General features: G+C 38.1%; 2 protein-coding genes across 4 annotated transcripts in view; both read right to left on the minus strand.

Moving 5' to 3' along the window:
• Positions 1 to 575: 575 nt before the first annotated feature.
• EIF1AX (eukaryotic translation initiation factor 1A X-linked) lies at positions 576 to 9,701 on the minus strand. The gene is made up of 7 exons (XM_033052298.1): positions 9,599 to 9,701; positions 8,662 to 8,745; positions 6,955 to 7,058; positions 5,551 to 5,601; positions 4,069 to 4,150; positions 3,871 to 3,962; positions 576 to 2,294 (listed from the first exon to the last, which is right to left on the minus strand). Exons 1-7 carry the CDS (start codon positions 9,612 to 9,614, stop codon positions 2,289 to 2,291), a joined length of 435 nt encoding a protein of 144 aa, XP_032908189.1. The 5' UTR covers positions 9,615 to 9,701; the 3' UTR covers positions 576 to 2,288.
• Positions 9,702 to 11,289: 1,588 nt separating this feature from the next.
• The window catches only part of RPS6KA3 (ribosomal protein S6 kinase A3), a 76,586-nt gene continuing 64,281 nt past the window's right edge, over positions 11,290 to 23,594 (minus strand). For all 3 annotated transcript variants that reach the window (XM_033051323.1, XM_033051321.2, XM_033051320.1), the window contains 6 exons: positions 22,325 to 22,483; positions 18,776 to 18,937; positions 18,505 to 18,581; positions 17,336 to 17,453; positions 16,461 to 16,601; positions 11,290 to 15,358 (listed from right to left, as the gene is read on the minus strand). In XM_033051323.1, the coding sequence (XP_032907214.1) occupies positions 15,236 to 15,358; positions 16,461 to 16,601; positions 17,336 to 17,453; positions 18,505 to 18,581; positions 18,776 to 18,937; positions 22,325 to 22,483 (780 nt within the window). In that variant the 3' untranslated portion in view covers positions 11,290 to 15,235. The remainder of the gene's footprint in view (positions 15,359 to 16,460; positions 16,602 to 17,335; positions 17,454 to 18,504; positions 18,582 to 18,775; positions 18,938 to 22,324; positions 22,484 to 23,594) is intronic.

Below are 23,594 nucleotides of genomic sequence, written 5' to 3' on the forward strand. Positions count from 1 at the left end.
GTATCAAGCTGTGTAGATTGGACTGTGAAGAGAGCTTTAGCAGAGGACAGGGAAACAAGGTGGCCAAGGGTACTCAAGAATGCAATACAGCCCAACTTATGAGTAGAAACCTAAGGGTGTTAAGTTGGTGCACCATTAAGAAATTAATAGTTAAGAAATTTCCTTAAAATCTGCAGTTTAGGTTGAGCTAGACGTGAATCTGGGAGCAATGAAGATTGGAAGGAACCTAAGGGCAAACCACAACAGATTCTGACAGAAACAGTTTCATCTTTGACCCACAGCTGAAATCTGTGTTATACTGAGAACTGTAGGCTCCCTAGAGCAGCAGTGTGCATGTTTTTCCCTTTACCACTGACCATGCATTTACATTTCACGTACAGAATATCAGTTTTGGCAAGTACAGTTCCCATAATATCTGAATCTTCAGTACACATTCCCTACAATTTAATCACTGACCTTCCTGCTAGTACAACTGAAAGGACAGACACCTTCTGCACTTGGATCTCAAGAACTCTGAGAGCTTTTAACCATTTTCAGAGCTGCTGACAGCCTGCAGAATACAACGAGGAAACCAATGAGCTTAGGAATGGTTTATAAGCCTTATTCTGAAACATTACACCATTTATGTTCCTTCACAATTGAACCTTACAGATGTACAAAGACAGTAAATTGATACATTTAAGATCAGTTGAGTAAGAATGCTGTACTGGTAGAATCTTTCCCTCAATATTTACCAAGTTTTTACAACAAATAGTTAAAATCCATGAAATATTTGGCAAAATTACTTAATACTAAGAAAATGTTATTCCTAGAGCAGGGCAGCTGATCCACAGGAAAGGAAAATAGATGCTATAATGAAAGAAAAAGTAAAAGAGAAGACATTTTTACAAAAGCTCTGGATGTTTAAACCTCTTTAAAAAAAACCATGTAAAGCAAAGAGGCCACTCCGTGTTTAAAGCCATTTTGTTTTTATCTACTGGGGTAGTCACTTTACATCATACCAAAAAGACTGTATAAGGAATACAAGTGTTAAGAATCAGATCTTTATGGCACAAAAGGAATTTTTCCATTAACCTTTCAGAGTTGTTAAATACATTATTAAAGACAAAGACACTAAGGCTACCACAAAATAATATTTGCATGATGATGTTAGTCTTTATTCAGTTTCTCAACTGACTCCTCCAGTCTGAAGGTGGACAAGAATCTTTCCAGTAGTCTGTTTCATTGATTTATTCTGGATGAAAAGATTCTTTCTACTTTTGACACAAACTTATTTTCTTATTTATAGTGTTACTCAAAGTTCACAAAAGCTTTTATGTTGCAACTTACCACGTATGGAATTTCAGATTAAAATAAAACTCTACTCTTAACATAACCTTTTATATAATGTAAAAAATATTCTACATGTTTAACATATCAAGAATGTTAAGCATTTACTTTGGGGAAAATCTGTTTTATTTCAGTACAAACCCAACTGTGAAGGCTTTGCATTTGTGTCTCCCTGTTCAGTCGGGTGCCACCCAGTGTTCATCGTCTGCAGCTGCAGCTTGGCCACTGCACCAGCTGCACTTTCAAAAAAATTGCAAATTTGAGATGCTGCTCACTTTTCATCTTTACTCCTCTCCCACCAGTCCCTCCACCATGGAAAATTTACATCTTTGAAATAATGAGTGTTTTTAATTATCAAAATCAGTATAAAAATAGCAGCATGCTACTAGATGTGAAAAGCAGATTCATCATGCATTGTGGGTTTAAATGCAGATTTCTGCCTTCCTCTTATATTATCAAAATCATTTTTAAAGTTAACATCAAGGCAAGGGGTATAAGGACAGACACTGCATAGTATGATTTGATACTAATCTGAACTGGGTTATTTGCCTTTAATCAAAATTCATGATAATTACAGGGTAAACAATTTTTATTTCAAAATACAAGTTTAACTGGAATTATAGTGATGAAAGCAGAAGAGGGAAAAATGCAGTCTTTTACAGCCCATGTCACTGTATCTCACTTACATCCAGAGATAAAAGCTCTAATTGGTGAAGAGACAAAATATTTGTGGCATGTCATTGAACCTTTGTGATAACCCAGCGTTATCCATTTCTAAAGAAATATAAATACTTTAAAACAAACATTGAAAATAAATCCTTTTGATGTAACAAACTACACTCTTTACCGAGAATTTTCAGTCTTCTTAAAAGTAAGGGACTTTACCCAAAAAATAATCGAAGTATCAATGTTGAACAATCCTTGGAGGAAGAAGTTGGAATGTAAACCTCTGTTCCAAATTAGATCTGAAAAGCAAAAACACCACACCATGTATTTCATCCAACTGTATTTTTCATCAAGCAATTCTTTTTAGAAACTACTTGTACAGTTCAACAGGAGACTTCCTGAGCTTAGCAAAGTCCTGGTTTTGCCTCAGCTCATACCCTGTTTTGTTGACATATGAAAAATTACTCCCTGCTTTTGCCCCCACCAGCCCTGAGACAATCCTAGGGTAATGCAGGTGAGCAATTCTGTATAACTACAGTATCTACAATACAATTATACATCACTAGAACAGCCATAAATTAGCCCACGATTCTCAAAAATGAAAATAAAACCAAATTTGAGAGTTACTTCCAAAGGAAAGGCTCCACCGAGTTCCTCCTATTTAACAAGGACCTTGGAGGTTGCACTTCATTCCAGATATATGATGGTGATCCTCAGAGAGGTTACTCACATCTTTACTTTACATCTTCTACTTTCTTAAAGCATGATATTAATATTTTATTGAAGAGCTGACAAAAGCTTAAGAACAATCACAGCTGCTCACTTTAACCCCACACACAGGTCCATTAGTTTGCAAACTTGTGCTACAGCTACTTGTCTCTTTGATGTCTTCCAATAGCCTCATTATTAAAAGCATGCAGTACTAGTTTTTCTGGCTTCAATGAGCTAAATCTTCAGTAAGCTCAACCACTGACAGGCCCACAGTGAAATTTTCAAAAGTCTGAAGAAAAATTCCTCAGCATTTTGATATTTTTAAAATACTTGATCTAATGAATCATATGTTGAGAACCTAAAAAAAGTCAGAATAATGTAAGCATTTTAAAAGAATTAGTCATATTATCAACTCAGAGCGAGAGGACTAAAAGAATTAAAGCATAATAGTATTCTTAGAACAGTCTATCCAATTAAGTTAACTCACTGGCTCAGTAAGTTACTACTTATCCTCTCAACCAGCTGACCCTGCACACATTCATCTCTCAGCTGTAAATTAAAGTGCATCAACTTAGAAAACCTTGCACAGCAGATTCTACTTCTGCAATTCATTATAAAATTTGAGTTGTGACAATTTTCCTACTGTAATTTCAGAGTGTGCATGACCACTTACTACAGTTTAGTGGTAAGCAGTAACAGAAGTGACTGTGACAGTCAAGATTATGTTAACTTTAGAAAAACTAAAACGCAGCTTTTTGGAATTTTTATGTAAACAAAAAGGAAGACCTAAGATCTTTGGTTTTTAAAAAACCAAATCCCTCGATGATTTCTGCAGTTCTGGCGGGACAGTGAGGCTGTTTAACCTACAGAGAAATTGGGGTTGGTCAAATGACTGATCTTCTTTTAGGCACCTTCAGACTGCTCTCCTTGTGTTTCAGCAGCATGACACCAAGTGTACCATGTGTTTAGAGCCAGCTTGGGAATGACAGAACAGGAGAGACAACAGAAAGCTGGCACATGCATGCACCACACCACTTCCTGATGAAGTCCCTGAGGAGCAAAGCTATCCTGTACACCCATGTATTCTTTGCTGTAGACTAACAGCAGCTTATTGCCAAAGATGAGGGCTTCAAGCATATGATAAAAATACACATTTACACTTACGTCATCAATATCTTCATCATCATCTCCAATATCATCAAACTGGATTTCATCATCATCTCCAGGACCGAATGTGTCTGTTTCATTGATTTTAGCTATGAAAGAATTTAGAGAAGTTAAGGAGTGCACTCACACTGTGCCAAGACAGACTGAGTATGCTTGACCAATATGCAGTGAAATATGAAGTGAAAAGATTCTTACCATGTTCTGGAAGTTCCCCGTAGGCTTTCAGGCTTCTGGCTTCGTCTGCATTGTATTTTAGAATAACATCAGCCTTGTTATCCTAAATAAGAATTTATTAGAATGTATTAGTCATCTATGAAGGAACAACCAAAACTATTAACCTCAGCAGACTGCATTATTTACAACAACTGTATTATTTACAGTGGATTAGCACCTATAATATTTATAGAAGAACATCCTGTTCTTCCTTCCCCTCCAGTTCTTTAAATGTGAAGTAAACACATTGGAGTATTTTCATTTCTGCTGAGTGATAACTTCATTATCTCAAATTACAAGTAATTTATAGATTCATAGAATGGTATGGACTGGAAGGGACCTTAAAGATCATCTAATTCCAATTCCCCTGCCACAGGCAGGAATACCTTCCACTAGACCAGAGTGCTCAATCTGGCATTGAACAGTGCCAGGGATGAGGCATCCACAACTTCCCTGGGCAACAAGACAAAAGAGAATTTGAGACAAATAAGAATTCAACAACTTGACAAGTTCAGTTTCACGCCTTTGAAATTAACCTTTCTTCATATAATACACATAGTGAGGAGTTTGATGGTCAATCAGGAATGACAGAATAACTAGGCTGGAAGAGACCTTTAAGGTCATTGAGTCCAACCCATGCTCTAACACCTCAACTAAATCATGGTACCAAGTGCTACATCCAATCTTTTTTTAAACATACCCAGGGATGGTGACTCCACCACCCTCCTGGGCAGACAAGTCCAGTACTTTATCACTCTTTCCATAGAAACCTTTTCTCTAATATCCAACCTATATTACCCTTGGTGAAGTCAAAACTGAAAAATTCCCAGTTTTAAGTACTTTAATATATATACTAAATGACAGTCTCTTCAATGTTTTATAAACCTAATGCACATTTCAGAAGCAGAATCTATCAACAACTGATGACAACACTAACATTCATGAAAGGCATTCACCTAATGAAAACTTGACAACTGTTTTCCATTACTGTTTATGTCACATAAAGTTATGCCACTCCATTTTTGGAAATTTAAGTACAAATTAATTACTGATTAATTTGCCTCTTAAGGTAAAAGCCTAAACATCAAGGATCCAAAATTCTGATTACCAAAAATTCTAATTATCACAATAAAATGTTTGGTACTTGACTCAATCTCCCTTTTTACTACAGGATGCAAGCACCAAACAGCTGCATCTGGAAAAAGAAAGGTCAAGCTTGATGACAATAAGTACCTTCAACTCACAGTGTCTCAGGGTGCAATTTAGAAGAACAAGTAGAACCAGAATTTGTCTACTCATTACAATCTTCCTGTAGTACCAGGAAACTAAAAATCATGATTTAGCATAACTAAATACAAATGCAAACTTAGATAGGAATTTCCTTACAATACCTGGTGTAATTTAACAGTAAATAAAGCTACTTTAAGGTACTCCTTATAGTAGCATATTATACTGAATTTTTACCTGATAGTCTCTTAAGCCAATCAATATAATATCAGATGTATTTATCCAGACCTGAAGGAGAAAACATATGTTACAGAAATTCAACTTCTGTTGTATAACACAAGAACCAAACAGCACATTTAGAATTACGGAGAGACATAAAGCATTTCTAAACGAAGCATTTCTTCATTTTCTAACTGGCATGCCAGAAACACCCAATTTAATGTTTTAACAGCAAATCCAAGTTCATAAAGACTCATATTTACATTATTTTTACATGTTACAGAGCTATTACAGGGTAATCAAACTTCTTTGAAGAGCTTCTAGCCAACAGGGTGGTTATTAAGCCCTAACATCTGAGAAGACAGAAAGAATGCATCAAGGCACTAGTCACGGACTGAGCTTCTCAAGGGCAAAAATTAAAAAAAAACCTGATGAAGAGGGTGATGGACAAGAACAGTGAAGAGCACAAGAAAATGAACTGATTTGTTTCTAGAAACTCTGTTAACCAGAAATCTGCAGAACATAATATGCTTTTAAATGTAGAGGGTGAGTCTATGTGGGTTCTATGCCACATCCACTTGGGCTTTTTTTGGAGATCCAACTAATTTCAGTTGGAATTTTCTTTCTTTTAAACATAAGGAATAGATAAGTGGTGTTTTTTGTAGCAAGAAATTAATTCTGCAGCACTTAGTGTTTATTTATGCACATTCTCCACTACCTACAACAGTTCAGGCAGCTATAGCACTGGTTACACTATCCCAAGACATGTGCATTCACTGCTGCACAAAAATTTGAACAATCCAGAATGAAGACTGTTTTGAATGAATGTCTGTTTTCATTGGAAACAGACTGAGGGGCCTCCTCCTTACCATACAGCAGCAGAGGACAGGAAGATGTAACACCTGACAAGGCCCAGAAGGGACACCATCTGAAGATGGCAAAATTAAGAATGCAAACACTCACACCTGACATCCCTGACAGTACAAATCTTTGCAGATTAGCTTTCAACAGAAATATTTTGGGAAGTGATGAAGTGGACACTGAAACAATGGCACTGGAGGTGTATTTTCTAAATTGCCACCAAGTTCCCCATCTGCAATTAGAGAGAATTTTATTATTTTATATATGTATAATTTTCTAGAATATGAAAAGCTTGTATTTCATAAGATGCCAAAAAAACCTTCCCCTGAAATATGCACATTGAAAGGCTGCCCTTCAACTGTGAATTTCACCCAAGTGCCAAAGACTGCCTATTCTTGTGTCTTGAAACAGAAAGACAGACTAGTTTACTATAAAAAAGGTAGTTTAAGCTATTTAGTAAAGTAGAAATATTAATTTTTATAGCAAGCTACATATGTAAATTTTTATAATTACATATCATGCATAACGTCACCGTTTCCTATTGCAATGCTTCAGAATTACCTTTTTTCTTAGCTTCCCTCTAATATGACATAACCTCTTCACACCATCAAAACATAATGCCTCCAGTCTTCCATTGCCTAACATCTTGATCACCTGGGCATATTCTGAAACAGATGGTAACATACAGAAACAAAGAATCATTTAGGCTGGAAAAGATCTTTAGGATCAACAAGTACAACCATTAACCCAGCACGGTTAAGTCCACCGCTAAGCGGTGTCACAGAGCACACAGAGCAAAACTTCTGAACAAATCCAACTTCAAAACACACCCAGTAACTTTTCCACTGTAACCCAAATTTGCTGTAACATTTTATCAAACATTAACTGCTGAGAGAAGCTTCAAGCAGCCTCAGAGGCTGCTGAATGTATCACAGTTTTGTATCACTGTTGATGTTAACATTTTTAAATACTGCTCCTTCTTGGTTGCATCCACCCTTTTGCTCCCTCTGAAATGCTTACTACAGAAAAATCTCAGAGCTATTGAGTCACACTCAGAGTCTGAAAGTTTATGACAACATCACAGAACCTATCCTAAAGGACAACAACATCTCAGTGCTGTCACTGAGGCAGGACAAAGCTGCACACCCTGTATAACCACCCACTGAGACTCTGAATCCCTCTTGCAGAGACTGTGTGGACAACACCCCACCACTGTCCTTGAACGGACATAACCTGTGTTATCAGACACTGCCTGGAAGGCAACCAGCAGGCTTCAGCTGAGGTCTATGAAGCACCTCTCCAACACCTACCCTCAATCTCTTCACCTTCTATTTTGTCTTCTCCCTCACCAAGCTGCAAAAATCACATACTGGAAAACTTCACACAAGTTACATAGTCCAATGAACCATGAGACTGTTCATAACTGAGAATAAAGTTTCATTAAATAGATTTTGCTTGGGAGATGCAAAGGATCTTAAGTTTCAGACGTACATAAAAACAAACTTCTGCTTACAACCAACACAAAATACCAGGAATTTGTTCAGTGGCACTTCTACAGTGATTTAAACCAGTACCTTTCCCATATTTCTAACAAACCAACTGATTAATCGATTATTAGGAAAGCACTGGCATTATGTGAGCAACCACCACAGTGTGACACACAAAACAGGGCGAGCTGAAAGAGAGATGAGCTCATTGTCACCAAAGGCAGGGCAGATGGGAATCCCAGTCATCCCCTGGCTGAACTCCTGCGCCTTACCTCACCTGACAGCATCCCATCTACTGCTCGTGTTTTAATAACTGTTGGACTTCCAGCCCAGAAGCCAACTGAACCAAGCCACAGGGGACAGAACAGGGAGATGAGCTGCTCTACCACACCAGTGACTTTGGGGAGCTCAGTGAAGGATCCAAGAGATGCTAGAGCCCATATAAAACAGAAAGTGGGACTGTGCATTCCAGGGACAATTACTGGCAAAACTGAAGCACATCTGCTAACCCAGCTGCTCACAGACTCTCACACAAAGCTATCAAGGAGTTTCTAGAGAATGTTTAAGTGCTGTTTCACACAGAGCATTGCACTAAGGTCAGGAGAAATTCCTTTCTTAAGTGGTGAAGCTATCAAAAATTTCCCTCCTCTTACTGTCTTTCTCTTACACTCAATATGCAATTTGGAATTCAAATACAACCCCAATAAGAATATCTCTCACTATTCTGTCACTGTATGTGACTGAAAACAATGACATTGCCGTACTATAGTTAAAAACTCACCTTGCCCATCTTCTTTGAACACCAGTTCTCTTTTTTCTGATTCATTCTCGTTCTTACCTCGTCGCCTGTTTTTACCTCCTTTGCCTAAATTAAAAATGGGAGAAGTAAAAAGCATGTGTACTGTCTCTAGATATAATAAGTGAAAAAAATCAGATTTATGGAGATTTTTATGCTTGTACTCTATACAGCTATTTTAAATATCCTACCCAGATCTAGATTTTTTGCTTACTTTTAAGTCTAAAATAGCTGAGTAGTAACAAAGAAAGTAAACATTATAATCTCCACTGTTTAAGATGTCCTGGTTGCTCTGGAGTGACAGCAGCCTTCAAAAAAGATTTTCACAAGATGGCCATTTTCATTTTCTGTGATCCCTGCAATCAAATACCTCAAAAATAATGGCAGGATAGCCTGATGCACGTAATCATCAAGAGCAGATGAATAACTTCTGTTACTGTGGTGCTGAAATCCCTGAAATACTCAGAGGAAGCTTACACTCCAAGTGAAGCTGTCCTTTTTAAAAGGCACACACGTGGCAACACGAAGAGCATAAGAGCAGCTCATGCATGGCTTGCTGTTAAAATCTGCTGCTCCTTCCCCTCACGGTTTGTGCGTTTCCTTTCCGGGGTAAGAAAGCAGGGAAGCGGCAGCAGCGCTGCCCAGCGAGGGCACGAGGGGCCCGGCCGCCTCCTCGGCAGGGCCGCTCCTGACAAGCGAGCGCCGGGCAGGGCCTCCCGCAGCCGGCCGGGCCTCAGCGGCCTGCGCCGCGCGCCCGGCGGGCGGAACCGGTCCGGAGAGCGCCGCGGAGCCGGGAGGGCCCCTCCGCCCGCGGGTCCGGGCTCCGGCGGCGCCCACGTGAAGGGCCCCGGGCCTGCCCTGCGCGACCGCACCCGGGTCCGGCCGCGCCGCCGCGGGCCCGGCGAAGGGAAGGGCGACTCACCTTTATTCTTAGGCATGGCGCCGAACGCTCCGCCGCGGAGGGGCTGCGGGAGGGGCGGCGGGAGGGGCTCCGGGCGGGGGCGGCGGTTCGGGCTCGGCGGCGGCTCCGGGCGGGACCAGCGGCGGGGCTGCGCGGGCTCGTGCGGTGCGCTCCGGCCGCTGCGCCGACCTGGCCACAGCGCCCCCGCGCGGCCCGGCGGACTGCAGCGCGCAGGACGCGCCCAGAGCCCGCTCCCCGTCCAAAGCCCGGCCTCGGGAACGGGAACGGGAACGGGACCGCCTGGCCCGGCCTCGGGAGCGGGAACGGGACCGCCTAGCCCGGCCTCGGGAACGGGAACGGGACCGCCTGGCCTGGCCTCGGGAACGGGAACGGAACCGTGACCGCCTGGCCTGGCCTCAGGAACGGGAACGGGACCGGGACCGCCTGGCCCAGCGAGGCGCTTTGGGTGGAGCTGGCGGCTAAGAGGAGCAGGAGCCCCGGACACGGCGCAGCGCTCGGCGCAGCGCTGTTAGTGATAACTCCTTCCTGTACCTGCCAGGAAAGACGGGGCGAGACTTTTTGCAGGAGCGCGTAGTGACGGAACAAGGAGGAATGCGATCAAATTGAAAGAGGGCAGGTTTAGATGAGACATTAGGAAGAAATTCTTTACTGTGCGGGTGGTGAGGCAGTGGCACAGGCTGCCCCAGCTCCGGAGGTGTCAAGGCAAGGCTGGGTGAGGCTCCCAACAGCCTGGGCTCGTGGGAGGTGTCCCTGCCCACGGGATGGTTTTCAAGTTCCATTCCAACACAAACCACTCTGATTCTGTAAATCAGAGGGTCTGAAGGTGAGGAAGGCTGACAGCAGGAACTGTGGTATACCAGCCCCCGTTTCTGCCTTTACAGAATTTCTGGAGGCTTACAAATTATGCAGTTTACTTGTAAATACATTTAAAAATGTTTTTAGACAGGCAGGATAAAGCCTTGCGTGAGAACAAAGGGCCACAGCTATGCCCACCTCTGATCCCAGGTGTGAATTTCAGAGGAAATCGCAGTACCCTTGCCCCATATCCACTACCAAACCTCTCCATGGTCTCGGATGCCTTGCTTTTGGTACACTTTGCAAAAATGCTGGTGACATTCTTCACAAATCCTATATACAATTACTGCAAATTTTTGTAGACTATGCAACCTTTGAAAATCTTCCATCTTTTCCAGATTGCAAGGTTAAAAAGAACCACAGCTGTAAGTTTCCAAGTCGTATGAGCTACTAAAACATGGGCCTATTGCTTATGGAGTGCTTCTGCATATAATATTATGTTCCAAATGTTTAATTCATTTAATTAATGTTTAATTAATTATCCAACATGCTCATATTTACAGTGTCCAGAGCAATGCAGGCATTGCAAATGTCATTTAGCAGCATCGCATTTAGAGTCAACTGGAATCCAACAGGGTATTAAAATAAAATATCCTTGCACTGCAGTCTTCTTGTATGCTGTATCAGGTCTATAAGCACCAGCTGAACACAAGTTTTTCCTTTGTCTCCACGTTTACCTTCCTCAACATGCTGCAATTGTCAGGACACTTGTTCTTTACAAACCCTTTCTGGTTGGCAAAGCACATGCAGTGTGCTGTGAAGGTATTTCAGAGTTAGTGATGAACAAGCAGTGACTTTTATAACTGGTCAGAACAAATGACTACATCAAACAGCCCTTTAAGATGTTTGAAAGTTTATTCATAGTAGAAATTTCAATTTCTTTTGAAGACTACAAAACCTGCCATTAGACAGGAAAACAAGCAATGATAACTTTCCAAAACTGTTCATAGTTACATCTGGAACAGTTTTAATTACACATTAATAGCATGATTGGAACATCTCTTAGATCAGACTCTGAATAAAACAATCATTTAAAGTATTCAATACAATTAATTATTTTTTAAACTAGCATTTCAGTTCTATGACAGCAGTGCCAAGCATCTAAGAGATGCTATTGTAATGGTCTAGAACAAGGTACAATACCACTGATTTCCTGGAACAGTACCCTAGACTCACATGCCATGCTGAGAAAACTAGTATAAAGTATGATTGTATAGAATCGTAGAAAAATATTTTATCTGTGATTTTGTCATTTTTTAAAAATTGTTTAAGTAGACTTCCCCCCCAGCTAGGTTGCAAAATAATTACATCCCTCATAAGTACACCTTCCCTTTGATTAGGTCAAGAGTATCAAGATAAAGCTAATCATTTACATCATTTTCATAAGTGAAAATTCATCTATTAACCACTGCTGCTTAGTAAGGGCCAGCACACTTTGAATTCTTTCCTTCCAATAATAGAAAAGCACAGCTTTAGTTGGTAACACCACATTTACAAAAGGAAAACACACACACACACAAATCCCAGACATGAAAATCTATTTTCTTATGGCCTTGTCTCTTAAGAAGTTTTAAATATTTTCTTTAAAAACTCCTTTTAAGTTTCATTCAATGTTATAATGATCATGAACATAGAACTTTGCCCTTACTGGACACAGATGGCATTTAACATGCATTGCAATTACACTCTTCCCTCCGTTCCCTTATGCTCTTAAAGCACAGTAAATGGTAATTTCACACTAAAAAAAAATAAAAACAAACCACAGTCAACACAGAAAATTCACCTGTATCTGCATTCTCTCTCTTTTTTTAATCCTCTATGACTCTGAGTCACTTGCTATGTGTTGCAGACCAAGCAGCAGTCCAGCAATGATGAACACAGTGTGCCATATAATCACATTCTAACAGAAAGGTGCTGAGAACTCAGAAGCATTATGTAGATTTCTTTATAGGTCATAAAAACTGCAGCTATAAAAACATTAAAAAAAAGGTGAAAGTCATGAACATAGATACAAACCAGGAAGTAAGGTACATAAACCATGCCTGGCCTGTAAAATACACCTCCCTGATTAGGCAGGCCTTTTATACCTTGATTTAGAAAGTAAGTTAAAAATATAGTGTATCTAGACTTCAACACATTCAGCTTAGGCTGTGCTAAATTTTCTGGTTTTGCTACAATTTAAAATGGTCATCCTCTGCTGATATATATATACATGACTTAATAGCAACATCTGTAAAGTCTAGACTAAATTAATGGCTCACTTGAGAGTGCAGATATGTAAAATACAGGAGTTAACTTTGCTTCACTATTTGGCTAATGACCAGTGAGCTTGAGGACCACAAAATATGGCTACAATAAAACTACTGAAAGTATTTTTATATTATTTTAATGTGGATATTGCCAATAGTGAGGCAGCTTAACACTTCCTCTTTTTGGTCTGTTCTTTGCCAGGTACCTATATACACACAATGAACAGAGGAGGAACTCCTTCCTGAAGTGAAATGTTACTACTGACACACTGGCAAGTACTGCTGTCCTTTTATTTCAACAGCGTTTAAATAATTTGGTTGACTAGACATGACATTCTAATTAACACCTTAAAAACCACCAGAAGGTATTTTCCAGATTTTGAGAAGCCCGAGTTAAAATTGCTCACAGAATTGAAAAACACTTTTTTTTGACAGGTCAGGTTTTACTAAATTCCATTGGAACTGCCGACACAGTAAAAAAAATTTAAGATGGCCTTTTTCTGCCTTTACTTAAAAATGTTTCTTGAAGGAACGGTAGATGCATCTCTGCAGCTAAAGGGAACTTTAATGCTAGAGCACCAAGTAAGGGGAAAATACTGTTTGTTTGGGAAGAGCTGTGATTACAAATTTCTGAGAGCTAGGCTAATTTAAGAATCCTTGTTTATAAAACCAGTTTCTTCACAATTATATAATAGATTAAATATTTAGCAAATTTTTAAGGGCAATAAAAGTGGTATTGCAAATCCAGCAATGAAAGCTTCCCCAAGAAACTCAGAAATTCTGGCAGAAGAAACACTCCCATTCAGAGCAAATTTGTGGTGTTATAAAGATGACTTTTCCTTTCAACAAACCACTGATGATTTCAGGGATATAAGCCAATTAATCACCATGAAAGAAATTTAATACCACTAAGCCAAGAAAATACCTTCTTATGCAAAACAGAAAATTGCATTTTTCACCAACAGCCATTCACCCAGATCTGTATTTTATTAAAGCTGGAATTCCCAATAGTCATTCATATATCTGGAAGGACTTGACATAGCCTATAATTTAGGTGGAATGGAACACTCACTGTATTCAAACACATTCCAGTGCCCCTTCTCATTGGGTAATTTCATCTTTTCAAGACCAGCCATCAAGATGGGCCTTTAATTACTTTAGACACCAAGAGGCTGAGAGTATTCAAAGTTTATACCAGTATTTAAAGTGAGTCTTCCACTCTCATTACCAACTCACTTCCATCTGCGGACAAGTGAGCATATTTCCTCTGAATGGCTTCATCTTACCTGACTGGGATGACACTATTTTCATGGTAAATTAGAATGAACCTTTTCAAACCAAACAGATGCTTATGACTTGCCTCTCCTTTTGCTTTTGAAGTCAATTAAAATTAGCAGAAAATAACTAAAATAACATTAGATCCATCAGTTTTGCAACTGCAATGAATGCAGGTAAAACCTACTCTTTGCAGGCTGCTGCTTATTAGCAACCAATATGTTTTGCTTTATCTTCAAATGTTGCCTTTCTTCTATAATGCCAACATTCATTCACTGAACAATTCCTTTGCAGCTTAAACAAAAGTCATAGAATACAGATAAAATATAAACAATGGATTATAAGAATAAACCATATAGAAATGTCCTCTATCAGAAAGTATTTAGCAATAATTCCTGAGTCCAGAGATTAGATGGAAGAGGCTAAAAGAGAGGGGAGGGGTAACAGTGAAATATGGAGCAAGTTATCTTTTCTCTGGCTTATATTACCTATAGGATATATAGTATGGTGAGAGATTCACTGTTTAAATTTCATAACATGACATGTGGCATCAAAAACACAGAAATGTAGAAAAGACATAGGCAAAGAAAACTACTTATCCATAGTATTACATTCAATAGCTGTTTAACAGTCAGGCTTCTTTCAGAGCTGTCCAACAACACTGATTAATCCAGGTGAACTGTTTAATCAGATTTACTTGTCATAATGATTAATAATATCTAAGTAAAACAAGGCATGTATACATTAAAGAAAACAGCACAGATATGTACTGCTTGTGAACTGTTTACAAAAACATACAAAATGTTGGATGGCACAATGTATAGTGCTAATATAAACAGATTGTTTAAGCTAAGTGCTTAACATAAACTGTCCATCTCAACCTGTAACAAAGAATATTTTAGGGGACAAAAGAAATATTCCTTATAAAAATAATGCTATGTGGTGCAGAGTGCTTTATTCAGTGTATTTTTGACAGAGGTGGCATTTGTAATTCTTCTGGTTTACTCAGTCGTGAACATGATCATTTTCTTGGTTTCCACTTGTCACTCCATTTGCAGCTCCAGTAAGATCAGTAACTTGCCATCAACAGTTTAAAGCGGGAGTAGATGAAAGCAGTAGCAGCAGCAGGAGCAGCAGCATTATAGGTACCAGCTGGGACAGAGTGTGCTTGCAGGTATCTGTCAGGTAGGTGCTACCTGTCGCCATGATTTGTGCTATCATCTTATGCCATGGTACCAAGTGTCTGCTTGAGGTCATTTCACAGGGCTGTTGAGGTAATTTTTTTAATACCTCTCCTCTGAGCAAGAGTAGAACGGCCAACTGGCTCCAAAACTGGTGACTGATTGCGATTCAAAGCGGAGTAAGTGGCTGCCATTGCACCCTGTGGGGTAGGGGGGAAAAGAACAGTAAGAGTATGTTGTGAACTGATGCACACACTATAGCAGTGCTAAATATCACAAACTCTGAACAACTTTTCATTTTCATCTACATAATAGAAAGATACTACTGCATTACTCAAGTCCTAGCAGTGCTAGGAGTGAGTGTTTTTTGGGGTAATAAATAGTTTTACATTGCTTAAAGAGTCAAACCCAGAAGGCATAAGCTAGGTTGCCAAATTAAGTTCTGTCACTGTGTTGTGTCAAAGAGTTGGGGGATGAAATCCCATTGGTAGACTGTCTCTGCTTACCACTTATATAACCATTCCAACAAAATATTTAAAAATCACCCACATTATTCAGCACATAAAATTTATTATTAAAAAATTTAGAAAGTTGTGAGCTGTGGGATCAGAATTCCCTGACTTCCCACTTGTGTTTTTGGATGCTAGAAATTTCTAATAGCTGACTCAGAGAGAGTGTTAATCATATTCGTCAGATTCCTTTTATGTTGCACAAGAGATTCTTGAAAGTAGGACTGAAAACAAGGTTGAATACAAAGAAGTAGAATTCAATTATTTTTGATTTTCCTCTGCTTGTTCAAAGGGGGAAAGTTCCAGATTGTTTCAGACAGAGTGCACAAGTATGATACCATAATAATTAACACTGTCCTTTTGACTTCTCTTCAGCTTTTACTGTGATCAAAGTATTCTGTTTTCCTTTACTTACTGGCAAGTACCCTCCACTGAAACTTGAAAGTTAGCGAACAATTTTACAGCTCACCTGTAGTTACCTGAGATTTTTCACTATGAGAAGAATGATTTATGTTGGTTTCTGAAAGCACTTAAGCCTTCCAGTGTAGTGTCAGTCCGATAGATTTCAAACACAAGAAAATGAATTCTTTTTCAAATATATTAGATTTATCACCTGTAAGTGGTTTCATATTAAATCCTATTACATACTACAAGTTAATTTTACGGCTTAGTGCAACAGCCAATCATAACAACTTTTTCATAATATTTAGAGGAGACACCCTAACTTTAAAAAGAAAACACCTTTTGTTTAAATTAATTTTGGCTAAAACAGCTGAAAAAAAAATCTACTTACCTTCACTAAATGGGGAGCATCCTGTCTGTTCAGCTGGTATTGAGGCAACTGGTCACAGTGAACTATCCATGGGTGACTGAGAACTTGGGCTGCCGTCAGTCTTTGATGAGGGTCAACATGAAGCATTTTTGAAACAAGGTCCTGTCAACAAAGGTCAATGGAAGTAACTGCAGAATTTCAACTTTAAAAAAAGATTAATAGTTCAAAACTATTAAAGAAGATTCCAGAGTTATAAAAAAAGTTCATAATGTCACTTTTAAACAAATTAAATACCACCCAGCAATGCTAGCAGTGTATCTTTTATCATGTGACTTAACAAACATTTGGTAACACAAAAAAGGAAGGTATCCAATTAAATGTGGAAAATTTTAGCATTTTAAGCATTCATATAGAAGGGGCATAAAGGATATTGCACACTTGAGGTTCAGAGTATTTGCTGTCAAAAATAGAATTCTCAAAAATGCAATTTTGAGAAAAAAACAATGCTTCATTGGTTTTAATTTTCATGATTTAGACTACCTGCATGATTTTTGAATGTCATGCATTCACATGAAGTTTTATGAAAGCACTTCTCACCATGGATAATTATGCGTGTGAATACTGATAAAACAGCTATATTTCTAAGGACAGCTGTTAACTACTACAGTGTAAGGCACACACCTCTTCTTTCCTCCTACATGCAAGTGACTGCAGAAACATGAACAGATCAAAAACAGGAAACAAAATTCCAGGCACATAAGGGATTAGATGAGTATTTTAATACAAAAACAGATGGAAGTTACCCAGTCATCTATGATCTAACATATACATTATAATCAACATGTTACATTGCAATCCATCCCTGATCTCCCAAGAGATAAAGCAAATATACTTGCCTTAGCTGTGTCTGAAACAGTGTTCCAATAACCACCGCTGAGGGAGAACTTCCCACTTCCTATTCGGGCCAAAATCTCCTCAGGGGTGTCATCAGGACCATTTGCAAAAGGAGTGTAGCTATTTAACCAAACAAATTCAATGTTAGTAATTTCCACAACCTGGGCCTCAGTAAGTATTACAAATCTGATTACAAGTTCAACATAATTATAGGCAACAAATAGTCAAACAGTTGTAAAAAGAATTTATTCTTAACATGTGAAAATACATGGCACTGATTATGGATCTGCTCTTGTTGTATGTATTCCCTCTGTATTTGGTCTGAAATTTTTCCTATTGCAGTTCCAATATTGGTGGCTCCTGAATTTCAGAAAGTATTCCTTAAGCTTCCATATTCTACTGTAGTACTAAACCAATACATTCTGTTGTAAATCTGTCTGAGAAAGAATAAATGCTGGTTTAATGCCAGAGGAAGAAAGGTGCATCATTTTCCTTGCCTGACTATACACATACTCTTACTGCTATCAGAATGCCCCCAACCAAAAGAGAGATACACTTAAAACCAAATATGTTTGTAATTTACTTACTTTAAAATACAAAAATCTTTGATGATAACTGTTAATCAGCGTGGCAATCTGAACAACCTAGCATAAAAAGGTAGTTGCTTTCACATCTGCTAAACAGATTTTATTTTAAACTTCTGCTACTATAGTTGAGATCCTTATCTTTTATACAATCAATTTCTGTTGCATATACAAATGCCTTTCTATTGCATTTATTATATTCTAAGTGCATCACTTCTAATATTTCAGTGGTTGGATTTTGCACACAAACATGCTTTAATGCATTGCCATTATATTTGCAACATACATTTCCTTCAACATATATGCTCCTGAATCTATCTTTTAATTTTCACATGAAACAATAAATTCTTGGTGAAAAATCACCTTTAAGCAGAAATTAAAAACCTAAAATAGAGGAGACATTAGAAGCAAAGAGTTTTTCACATTAGTCCCTGAAAAACTGGATTTTACTAAAGGCATAGTCTCAACCCCAAAGTTGAGATTAATCAATGCTTCGATAGAAACTCTGCAACAGTGGGCATACATTTATTACTGCTTTTGTTTGTATTGGTTTGGTATTCTAGAGTGAAGCAAAGAATCATCCTTACCCAGTGAGCATGGTATAAAGTAGAACACCAAGGCTCCATATGTCACACGCAGCATCATAACCTTGCCTCTTTAAAACCTGAGGGAGACAAGTATTTTTTCTGAAAAAAATGCTTAGAAATGCTTTGATCATGCTAAAAAATGGTAAAATTTCAAATTTTTACTGTTTACAGAGTGATTCTATTTGTTACATAAGAACAACAACAAAAAATCTAGCTAGCAAAAAAATCCCAGTAGAATATATCAAGGTATATAAACTATCCTAGGTTTTACCTCTGGTGCAACAAAATTTGCTGTGTAACAGGGAGTCATCAGAAGACCATTTTCTGCTCGCAGTTGTTTTGCAAAGCCAAAGTCACAAATTCTAATTGATTCTGGATTGCCAGATTCATCAACATAGAGAATATTGCTAGGCTTCAGGTCTCTGTGAACAACCTGAAAAACAAAAAAAAAGGAAACCATTAAATACAATAAGATAAACAAATAAAAAACCCATTATAATTAGCATTTCTGCTACTTAATTTGAAATCTCCCATCAGTGTGCTCAGTTTCCAGAGTTCCAGCTTCTACCATCAGCTGCAGTGTTTTGATGCTCCATGGTGTCTGGAGCGCAAGAATTCTAACTTGAAAACTAACTATAAAAGCCCTGCCAGACATCCCTGCCCCCCTAATTTATTTGTACAGACAGTTCCAGATGTCTCTTCTGATGGCTGAATCATGTATTTCCTTTTTAACATGTGTAACTACCAGGCTCTTGAAATCAGAACCTTTGGCTACTAATATCTTTTGGAGTCAGGGGCTGATGTACGACCTTGCTATGTAACCTCAGACTAGTTACTGCTGGAGTAACTGTATTCTATTCTCTTTATTCAGACAGTCTGGATTAACCTCAGAAAAACCTTTAAAAGCCCGATTAAGAAGGAATTTTAATAATAATTAAAAAACCCCAAAGTATTAAAGAGGTATTTTCCAAGTATCAAAAAAAGCCTGTGCTGGTTCCCAAGTGTCTGCTTTTGCTCGAGAATGTAAAATGCCTGACAATACTGGAGAAGCTACCAAAGTTCTGGCAGAATTTGGATTTGTTATAATGAACCTTAACAAAACCTGGAAAGCACAAGGACAGTCTTTGAAATCAGATGACCTGCTATATTTTCTTCATGAGACAAGTTAGCCTACAGCCTCCAGAGACTCTGCTCTCTGTAAAGAAGAGGGTATGTAGCACTGTAAGAAAGCAGAGTGAATCTAAGTGTCCTCCTTTAAATATTGAAATAGAACGTGAGGGCCTTTATCTTCCTTGTTGTCGTATGTGTTTTATTAATATATTAAACACAGCTTTTCATGGTTAAATTTAAATGGAAGCGATTGCGAAATATTTCATAAAAGTAATCACATTAGAACAAGAAGAAACTCCAGACTTCTGCAAATAAGTGATGTCCAGAAATCAGAAGCTCAACATCTTCATCCAAACCTACCATGGTTTCAGGAGAACAAGGAGTGCAGAGGGTCATGCACATTGCAAAGCCACTTAACATGTTAAGTCTATTTAGTAGACTTTTCCAGCATGCAAATCTGTGTGATGCTCAGATTTAATAAAGCAAGTACTTAAAATTATGGAAATAAGCACCTTGTAAGCTGAAATATACAAATGATATTAAAGAATTTGACTTGGAACTTAAGATGTTAAGGGAACATCCTGGCTTTAGATGTCAGTGTATGAGAGAACCAGTTCCTGATTGCCCTTGTTTTTACTTTTTACCCAAAAAACCCCCAGTTTTATTCCTGTTGATGTTTTGGGTTGGTTTTTTTTTTTTTTTTTAAAAGAGATTCTAAAAGGGGTAGAAAGGAAGAAGTGAGCAATGGAAACAGCACAGAACTGGGGATTTGGCTGTTTCTAGAACAGTGTGCTTGAGCTGTAGGCTTTTTTGCGAAGGGGAAGCAACGCTCAAGGAGGAAGAGTAAGCATAAGTGTGGCAGTCTAGTTCAAATTAAAACACTACTTCCCAAGCAATCAAAATGTTTATGCCAAAGAATAAGTGAAACACCTTCCTATATTAAGTAGTTTTCCCAAAGGTAAACTTTGAAAATATTTAAAAATATAATGCTTTTAAAAAAATTGCCAGATTGTTTAAATTATGTTGGCATTTTGTGTAGAAATAACATTTTATTTTAGAGCAACGGAAGAGAGCAAAATAACCTGCAGGAACTTTCAGTTCTTTATTTCTTAGCATTGTGCTTTTGACCAGCAGTCTCAATTACCTACCAGCATACACAAGTGTGCAGCTCCAAGATGACATGAACTTCTTGTTTATCTGTTTTATGACGTCTCTTATGCCAATCCTTAATCACTGTATGTTGGCCCTACTACTTTTAGAATGCTCTAGGTGATTGCTGGAAGCACTGCTTACCCTGAGGATTTAATTCCTTGCTTAGTTTCTCTTAGTTCAAAAGTATCCTATGAATGGCCATGAGAAAACTCTTCCTGGGAAGGATTGTGGAGACTGCACACAGATGCAGAGACTGTCAAACCAGATATTACCTAATACCATATTCAATTAAGCTCCTTCAGTGTCCAAAGGAGTTTTAACAGGAAAATCCACTGAAGACACGAGGGACTCTTCCAGAAAAGAATTAACACTACTGAAGTGCTCACTATTTACATATATGGCCAGCTTTCCTGTGGAGGTGTACTTAATATAAGACTTAAAATTTTCCAAAAGTAAACATTCCAAAGTGCACGTGGTCTAATACCAGTTAAAATGCCAATATTTACAGATATCTACAGTAAAGAAACCATAACCCCTGAAATCCCTTACTAGATGCAAGGTCACTGGGCCTCTTCTAACCACATGGGGCAAGAACGAACAAAGTTATGATTTGTTATTCTATTATCTGTATTTCCATACAGAAGATATCAAGGTTTGATCGTAATTCCCATGGGTGCTGCTGGCCAAGGACTATCATCTGTGCACACAGACTCAAATAAAAATACACATGTGAGCAAGTGACTGGCGAGATGAATCACAGAATGAGATACCAGGTAACCTTCACCATAAGTTTTCTGAAATAAAAGCTTCCAGACATGACAGTATGTATTGGATTGCTATTTGCTAGTGAAAATAATTTGAGCACTATATGTTTCAAAGCATCCTTTCTTGGGTAACACTATCATGTATTAGCAGCTTGACTTCTTCCTTCACCCTGATTTTCTGCCTTTTCTCCATTCCCTTTTTCTTGTTTACTTAAAAACACAACACAACTTGTATTTCTTGCCATGCAATTATCACACTGTCCTTCTCTATATTAGAATTACTTCCTCTGTCTCCAAATTAATTTCCCAAAATGTTAGTTTTCTGTCTCCTTTCCTGACCCTATAGCACAGGGGTTACAAGTCATAAACCATGTTCTTCAAAACTATTAAGTCAAAGGAATTACAAAATGGAAAATAATTTTTCAGGATATATCACAGGACAAGATTGAAATTACATTAGGACCCATGGTTATACAACAACACTGGTCCTAGCACTTCTTCCTGGACTTTCTTCCCTTCACATCCTCCCTCTCTTAGTAATTATCTGCATATTCCACAGAACTGCTGACAGACTGCATGAAGAACAACAGAAACAGTTGCATCAGCTCAGTTATCTGAACATGTACAGAGCTGATAAGGAAAGTTTTGATTTCAACACAAACTCCTGCTGCAATGCAATTGTTTACCAAAACCCACTTAATTACCACAGAGAAGAATGTATCAAATACAAGTTTATCTTCTGAAAGAGAAGAATAATAATAGCTATAAACATTTTGTCTGAGTTGAAAACTTACCCCTTGTGCGTGGAGATATTCAACCGTTTTTGTTATTGTGAACAGAACAGCACTAGCTTCTCGTTCTGAGAAAAATTTTTGTCTAAGAATTTTGTCCAGCAATTCTCCTCCTTTCATAAGTTCTGTTACTACATACACGTATTTTCCATCATCATACACCTGTAAAAAGTACATAAAAATTTAAACTTAAAAATATTTATTCTCTGCTGTCTTCATGTGAAACACACAGAGATAGTGCACGTGTGTCCACAAACTGTTTTCTTCAATTTTTTCCCCTGTATTTCACAACCCACACACTACCCAAATGTTGTCCACCTTCAGAAGTGAACACAAAACCTTTACAAAAAGCAATAGTGTACCAAAATAACAGAAATACTGGTATGAAAGTGTTTAAAGATAAAAAAGGGACAAATAACAGGTAGTTTCCCCCCCCACAGTTTCACTAAAACAAAGTAAACTAGACATGTGAGAAATTAAGTAGTAAAAAATGGAAACTAGTTTAATTAAGGCAAAACCAGAGCTAATTCAAGCAGCAATCGTTGCACTAAATTAAAAATATAAAGAGAGATCATTCCAATAGTCAAGACGAAATAAAAGGAAAAAAAGTAAATTTATCTCAAATAGCCTCTGTGAACAGTGAATACAAAGTTGATATGATAAAAACCAAAAACTTATACATTCCTCTGCACATAAAGCCTATAGCAAAGTCTAAAAGTATTTAAATACGCACATTTTATCCCTTACTTCTAGTTATGGAAAATGGCCTAATTTTTGCATGGCTTTTACCATCCAGGGAAGCATTTGAGAATTCTTTACATTCTCACCAGAGGGCACTACAGACCGAGTGATACCAAAGCACATTTTAAGGTACTTAGACTTCAGCATTTCAGTTCAGTTGTACTTTCACAAAATCATGGAATGGTTTAGGCTGAATAAGCCATCTATTTAGGTTGAAAGACCATCTATTCCCAACCTTCCTCCACAGGCAGGGGTAGGTTGCCCAAAGCCCCATCCAGTCTGTCTTGAGAGTTTCAACTTAATCCTGAAACAATTCCTGCTTTAGTGAAACCTTTTACAGACTGTTCCCTCTAATAATTTCAACCTACTTTCATGGTGATGTTGCAGGTTTTTTTTCCCAGTAAAATGTGTGAAATAAAAAATAACTTGTGTTTAAGAAGAAACAATTATCAAAATTATAGTAAAATAAATTTAGGAATAGATATTAGCTAAGTAACAGAAAATAAGTAAAAAAAAAAGGTTTTCATCCCAA

This window comes from Catharus ustulatus, chromosome 2 (genome assembly GCF_009819885.2).
Source record: "Catharus ustulatus isolate bCatUst1 chromosome 2, bCatUst1.pri.v2, whole genome shotgun sequence".
NCBI classification, from domain to species: domain Eukaryota; kingdom Metazoa; phylum Chordata; class Aves; order Passeriformes; family Turdidae; genus Catharus; species Catharus ustulatus.